The sequence below is a fragment of the Sus scrofa genome, chromosome X (genome assembly GCF_000003025.6).
Source record: "Sus scrofa isolate TJ Tabasco breed Duroc chromosome X, Sscrofa11.1, whole genome shotgun sequence".
Taxonomy (NCBI): domain Eukaryota; kingdom Metazoa; phylum Chordata; class Mammalia; order Artiodactyla; family Suidae; genus Sus; species Sus scrofa.
This window is the reverse complement of record NC_010461.5, coordinates 45,069,068-45,076,432: the sequence shown is the minus strand read 5'-3', so window position 1 is coordinate 45,076,432 and position 7,365 is coordinate 45,069,068. Positions and strand designations below refer to the sequence as shown.

At 48.3% G+C, this 7,365-nt stretch overlaps 1 protein-coding gene across 3 annotated transcripts; it reads left to right on the top strand.

Annotated features, from left to right (window-relative positions):
• LOC106506965 (uncharacterized protein CXorf67) lies at window positions 2,060-4,721 on the top strand. 3 transcript variants are annotated; one of them, XM_021080507.1, is made up of 2 exons: window positions 2,060-2,763; window positions 2,830-4,721. In XM_021080507.1, exons 1-2 carry the CDS (start codon window positions 2,118-2,120, stop codon window positions 4,398-4,400), a joined length of 2,217 nt encoding a protein of 738 aa, XP_020936166.1. In that variant the 5' UTR covers window positions 2,060-2,117; the 3' UTR covers window positions 4,401-4,721. The 3 variants fall into 3 exon arrangements, with proteins under 3 accessions (XP_020936166.1, XP_020936167.1, XP_013841593.1); XM_021080508.1 differs by having other exon boundaries at window positions 2,060-3,225; window positions 3,292-4,721; XM_013986139.2 differs by having other exon boundaries at window positions 2,060-4,721.

Below are 7,365 nucleotides of genomic sequence, written 5' to 3'. Positions count from 1 at the left end.
AGATATTTCATAGTTCATTGATTTCATGACATTGCATATTCTGTTCCATCCAGTGATTCCTCCCTATTTAATTTTGATTACTCCCATTTTCTTTAATATTTTATCTCACTGTATATTCCATTCCATTCTTTTTCTCACACAACATTATGTATTTTTATTCTACATTCCCTTATTTCCATTCCCTTTTCCATCCATTTTCCCATTATATTACTATCCCATTCAATTATCTGTCCATATCCTATTCAAGTCCATATTCCATTTTTCCATTTCATTCCACTTTCCACTACAATCAGTCTCCATTTCATCCCATTCTGCATCCCATTTCCAATCCATTTTTCCATTCCATATTATTTAATACTCCAAATACCATTCCATTTTATTTTGCATTGTGTTTCACTCCAATTGCTCATTTAGTCCAGTAAACATCCCATTCCACTTGGCCAAAATTGTTATAACATTGACTTTTAGGAGAACATCTTGCTAATATTTTAGTCAAAGAATTACAAATGTTCATGGCCTGTACCAAGAGTTTCCTCTTCTGGGAATTCATCCATAACAAGGACATGATTGAAGATAGGAAAAACTTTTAGTAAGAAAGACATGCCTCGCAGTGATGTGTTATAGAGTGAAAAGTTGGAAACAATATAAATGTTGGTACTGGAATATTAATATTCTTCTATAAACAGAATATTTTGTGCTTAAAACATCCTTGTTAAAATTTGTTTATTGGAGTTCCCGTCGTGGCGCAGTGGTTAACGAATCCGACTAGGAACCATGAGGTTGCGGGTTCGGTCCCTGCCCTTGCTCAGTGGGTTAACGATCTGGCGTTGCCGTGAGCTGTGGTGTAGGTTGCAGACACGGCTGGGATCCCGCGTTGCTGTGGCTCTGGCGTAGGCCGGTGGCTACAGCTCCGATTCAACCCCTAGCCTGGGAACCTCCATGTGCCGCGGGAGTGGCCCAAGAAATAGCAACAACAACAACAACAACAACAAAAAGACACACAAAAAATTTATTTATTGACTTGAAAAGAGTGTTTTCTTGACCCCAAAAGCAGGTTATCAAACAATATCTATTGGTAAGTGATTCTGTTTCATAAAATAAAATAAACTGTGAAATATGTATGAATGGCTCTTCTACCAACATACAAGTGAAGATTTCCAGTGCTAGCTTTCTTATATTTGCTTTTCTGTTTTGGGTACTGAAAATTAACCCTTTCATAATAATGACTAAAAATTAGTGTCCAAATATTGAATTTCAAGCCTGTACATCACACTATATTTATATTAACAAAAACTAGAGAGTAGATCAAATAAATTAATGTACATTCATCAGTGCATTACTATGCAGCCCATACAAAATGGGGATGCATATTTAAGGACAACATCATTATTAATCCCTGGAAACCTCAGTCCGTGTTCAGGGAGCAAGGTAGGAATAAGTATCTTGCTGGAAAATTCTAAAGCCTCCTCTGGTGTATGACAGCATGCCGAACATTCTGAGCTAAGACAGTGTGGACTCCATCCATTGCTTGACTTCAGGCTGCTCTCCATCTGGACGCTATGTGGGGGTCATGCAGCTGCCCCAGAAGTGTTCCAAGTCTCTCCCCTCTGGGGTCACACATGGGTCCATTGTCCTTACCAGATTCCAAGAGGGACACTTGGCTGGGGGCCAGTGTGCTTCTTCCTTCAAGCCATTGGTTGAAGGCGAGCCACTGGAGTGGTGCTAAAGACTAGGCTTTGAGGTAACTCATATTATTTATATAGACAGCTTCCTTGTCCCCATCCCCCTCTTCTGAAATACATATACACCTAGGATAAGAATGGGGAATTCACGGCATCAAGCATCACAGGGCTAGGTGGGGACGTGGGGGAGGGGTGTTGGGCGGGGCAGACCAGCCCCATTGTTTCCAGATGTGTGGAGCACACCCTCCTGTTTGGCGCTAGATGGAGCCAAATTGGCCAACTACCGCGAGATGAGAATCACCTGACACTTAGCTCACCAATCAGAAGCAAGGACTCCCCTGGGACCGCCCACCCTCCTCACTCTCGGAGTCCTGGGCTCGAGTGAGGCAGCGTCTGCAGCCACGCTCTCCGGTCTCTGAGGGAGAATCTGGCGTTATGGCCACCCAGTCACGCTGGGAGAAAGAGCAGCAGCCACAGCAGGGTGAAATGCCCACAGAGCTGAAGAATGGGGTCATTTCTGTCCCTGGCAATGCCTGTGAGATAGAGAACCTCGATCCCGGTGCCATGGTCTCCACAGTCTTCAGAGACCTGTCTCCATCGGGTGGCGGCGCCCCTCACGGAGACACAGTGAGTTCCTCGTCCTGCGATGTGGCTGACGCCGGCGCCATTTCTGGGGCCAGGGAGGATCCGGGGCCACCCGCTGTGGAAGGTGTACAGGAGAGGGGGTGCTCCAACCTCCAAGGGGGCGGGAATTCCCTTGTGAAGCTGAGATGTGTGGTGCCTGTGACGGGCCAAGGCGTCCAGATCGCGCCTTCTGGGAGTGGGGCCACCATCGGGCAAGCCGCGGGGGGCTCTGGCCGGCGTCCCACTCAGACCGCGAGCCCAGGGAAGGGCCGCAGGAAGAAGCGGCCCCGCGGTGAGGAGGCTGCCCCTGCTCAGAAGCCTCGACGGCGCAGTCTGTTTCGCGGGGCTGCCGGGCCCCAGTGGCCTTTGCTGTTGCCGCCATCTTCTCTGAGGTCTAATCCCAGCAGCTGCAGCGGCCATTCTGAGGCTTCTCAGTGGAGCAACGCATCACCGCCAGGTCCTGCCCTCCGAAGCCAGGCCAAAGCACCGGGTCCTGCTCTTCGTGGTCAAGCTGCCAGACCAGGTCCTGCCCTCCGAAGCCAGGCCAAAGCACCGGGTCCTGCTCTTCGTGGTCAAGCTGCCAGGCCAGGTCCTGCCCTCCGAAGCCAGGCCAAAGCACCGGGTCCTGCTCTTCGTGGTCAAGCTGCCAGGCCAGGTCCTGCCCTCCGAAGCCAGGCCAAAGCACCGGGTCCTGCTCTTCGTGGTCAAGCTGCCAGGCCAGGTCCTGCCCTCCGAAGCCAGGCCAAAGCACCGGGTCCTGCTCTTCGTGGTCAAGCTGCCAGGCCAGGTCCTGCCCTCCGAAGCCAGGCCAAAGCACCGGGTCCTGCTCTTCGTGGTCAAGCTGCCAGGCCAGGTCCTGCCCTCCGAAGCCAGGCCAAAGCACCGGGTCCTGCTCTTCGTGGTCAAGCTGCCAGGCCAGGTCCTGCCCTCCGAAGCCAGGCCAAAGCACCGGGTCCTGCTCTTCGTGGTCAAGCAGCCAGGTCAGGCCCTGCCACACGAGGCCGCACCACTCTGCCAGGCCCTGTTCTCCGTAGCCACACATCCAAGTCTGATGATGCTCTTGCTACTTGTGCATCTGAGCCTCGCTCTTCTCGCTGCCACCGCCGTCGCCATGCATCTGTGCCAGATCCTGCCCTCCGTGGTCACACCACTCCATTAGCTCCAGCTCTCCTCAGTCAAGCAGCCAGATCAGGCCCTGTCCTCCGAAGCCAGGCCAAAGCACCAGATCCTGCTCTTCGTGGTCAAGCAGCCAGGCCAGGCTCTGCCCAACAAGGCCGCACCACTCAGCCAGGCCCTGTCCTGCTTGACCAGGCCCGTGGTCAAGCAGCCAGACCAGGTCCTGCTCTCTGTAGCCACACATTTGGGTCATGTGCTCCTCTGCACAGTCATGCATCTGAGCCAGGCTCTTCTCTCCACAGCCTTGGTGCACCTGTTCCAGGCCTGGTCCTCTGTCATCCTGCAGCCCAGCCAGGTTGTGTTCCCTGCAGCAGTGCATCTTGTCCAGGCCCAGCTCTCCACCATGGTGTCATCATGTCAGGCCCTACCCTCCAAAGTTGTGCCACACAGCCAGGCCCTGCTCTCCATAGCCACGCCTCCACACCTGGTCCTGTCCTCCGCAGCCATACTGCCCAGCAAAGATCAGCGCCTTGCAGCCCTTCTTCTGCTTCTGGGCCTGTTGCTCAGAGTCCTCCTTCTTCCTCTGGGTTGGCTTTAAGAAGCCTTGTCTTCCAGAGCAGCTCAAGCTCACCTGATCCAGAGGTCTTTCGCTTTGCTGCCCAGCCTGATTCTGCTATCCAGATGAGTTCCTCCTCATCTTCTTCTCTTGGTGTGTTCTATACTCTTTTCCCTGGGCCAGGTAGTATGAGCTGCTCCTCCTCCCCTGGGTCTCCTAGCCTGAGCCCCTGCTCCTCCCGCTCTGGGTGTTCTGTCCAGAGTTCCTCTCCCTCTTCCCACCGGTTTTGGAGCCTGGGCTCAGGCTCCACCTCCACCACTAGCCCTGCTAGCATTAGGTGTGCCTTGATGTGGGATCTTGATGGCCTGAGCCCTGTCTCTTCTGGAAGCTTGTCTTCCTCCCCTACACCATCTGTGCCGTAATCTTCCATGAGCATCCTCATAAGGCCCACAAAAGGAATCACCTTCTACCCACTGTGCTGAATGGGCCGCCTGCTCTCCAATTACCTGTGAGGTTTCCAAGAGTTCTGGGAGCCACCCACCACTGTCATGTTATTTGAAGCCCCCTCACCCCAAGACTCCACCACCCAGCACTTACCTGCTTTTGACCCTTGATTCCAGGCCCTCTTCTCCCTCAAAAGTTTCTGCCTTTGCCCCTGAGTTGAGATTCCCCTTTCCCAGGTTGCTTGTTATACAGAGAATTTTTGATGAATAAAATTAAAATGTTGGTTTTATTTCATCTAATATACTATGGTTCTTCAGTAAAGTATCCTGTGAGAATTGTCCCACAAGCAGATGTATTTTTGATGCATTTGTGGGAGGAGGTGAGCTCCATGTTTTTCTATTCTGCCATCTCGACTCCTCTCAATTTACTATTTTTGATTGAGGTAAACAAATTCATTGGTAAACTTAGAAGATTAAAAGAAGGTATTCAGTATACTCTCTGGCTCTTTGGAAGTGAAATTGAGTAAAATCCTCTCCTTTCTTTTTTTTTTTTTAGGGCTGCACCCACGACATATGGAGGTTGCCAGGCTAGGGGTCTAATCAGAGCTACAGCTGCAGGCCTACGTCAGAGCCACAGCAACACAGGATCTGAGCTGTGTCTTTGTCCTACACCACAGTTCACGGCAACGCTGGATCCCTAACCCACTGATCCAGGCCAGGGATCAAACCCACAACCTCATGGTTCCTAGTTGGATTTGTTTTCGCTGCACCACGATGGGAATTCAAAAATCCTCTCCTTTCAGTCATTACCTGTGTTAAAAATGGCATTCTGGGAGTTCCCATCATGGCTCAGTGTTTAAGGAATCCGACTAGGAACCATGAGGTTGTGGGTTCAATCCCTGGCCTTGCTCAGTGGATTAAGGATCCGGTGTTGCCATGAGCTATGGTGTAGGTTGCAAACGCGGCTCGGATCCTGCATTGCTGTGACTGTGGTGTAGGCCAGTGGCTATAGCTCTGATTCGACCCCTAGCCTGGGAACTTCCATATGTCGTGGGAGCGGCCCAAGAAATGGCAAAAAAAAAAAAAAAAAAAAAAAAAAAAAAAAAAAAAAAAAGACAAAAAAAAGAAAGAAAAGAAAAAAAACGGCATTCTGTCCGGGGAGTTCGCACCTATTCATTAAATAACTTTTTAGCATATGTGATTTATTAATGGGACATGAAAAAAGGGAACTGTTTAACCTGAGGTGGCTAGAGAAAAGGACAAGTGATGGATATGTCCAAGAATAGGAAAGAGGCAGTGCATGACCAAGTGTATGAGAGGAAGATAACTCAGAAGTAGGAAGTGCTGGAAGGCAGACCCAGGATCAGGAAGAGGAAGGAACAGCAGGAGTCAGAAACCTTCTAGGGATCCTCAGGTCTCCCTTTCTAGAAGAAGAGTTTGTGTGTTGGGAAAAGGGTTTCCTAAAGGAGAAAGGGGAAGGTGGCTGATGGGGTGACTCAGAGTTAATAATTGACATGGGAAATGGTAAGATACTGAGTGAAAAATTATTAAACAGATAATTCCATTATAAAAAATTTGCAAGCAGGTAGTTTGTGAGCATGTATATGAAGTTGGTGTGTGTGTGTGTGTGTGTGTGTGTGTGTGTGTGTGTATAGACATGTTTGGAGAGAACTGGCTGGACATGTACCATCGTATGAACAACGTATATCTATGGTTCTTGGAGTAGCTGATGATGTGGTCTGATATCATCTTCAATAGTCTACATTTTTCACCTTGACTGCTTGTGTGATAAAACTCAACTCGGCTCCTCTCAAAATGTAAAGTTGTGGAAACACAGGAGGAGACCACATTAAAGTGACTAGAGTGAAACTACATTTATGTAAAACAAACCAGCAAAAGGAACTCCTCCTGCCTTTCCCGTAGGTCTTACAAGGCATTTCAAAAAAGGTCATTTTTAAAATCATTTTTCCTAAACATTTCACTTGATAAAAGATCCCATGTAGTCACAACTTTAAATATTTTAAGCCAATAAATGCCAAAGTTGTCACGCATACTCAGCTGAATATCAACTTCTTCACTTGAGATGTCTAAAAGGCATCTCAAATTTCAGTAATACGGAGTGATGTCCAGTAGAAAGATGTTAGCCACACATGGAGGTTAGATGTATTCATTTATGAATTCACATAAAGAAAAAGCCAGATATTAATATTACTGACCATGTCAAATGACAACAACTTAGTGAATGCCCTTAGGATGCCCTTTATCAAGGGAAAACAGTCCATGGATCGTGGGAGTACAGTGCCTCACAAGCACTGGTTTTCCTTCTCTCATCTAGATAGGCTGGACATCTCCCCAATCATCAAGTCCTGGTTACATTTGTACTTCAATTTATCCTTCTACTGTCACATTTTTAATGAGCAGCTAGAAGAAACCAGGCCTCATTTTCAACGTTGTCCTTACAAATCTCCTCAGAAATACATCCACGTTCATTGTTTATTAGTTCAACTTTGCACATAACTGGAGGATGCAATTCTGCTAAGCATTGCCCCACTATGTAACAAACATCCCCCTTCCTGCAGTTTCCAATAACATGTTCCTAACATTTTTGGGAGCCCCAGAAACTTCCAAGTCAAGGTTTCTACCAGAAGACTCTTAATAGTTATTACAGCTTCCTCTAGGGCAATTTAGGAGGAAATTCTTGTAATTATTTGAGAGCCCCCATGAACAGAGGTTTTGAATTCTGCATCTGTACTAACACCCCGCTCAAGGCAATCTAGGTTTTTTTTCCTATCATGCCCCCCAAATTCTGCAGCATCTACCCTGTGCCGTCGCCATATATCCAAACTTGTCATTTATATTTTTCTCTTGCCACATAACTGCAGACAACAGTCTTGGGACCGCCACCCCCTCCAGTGTCCAGTAAGACTCTGCCATCTCCTCCTCC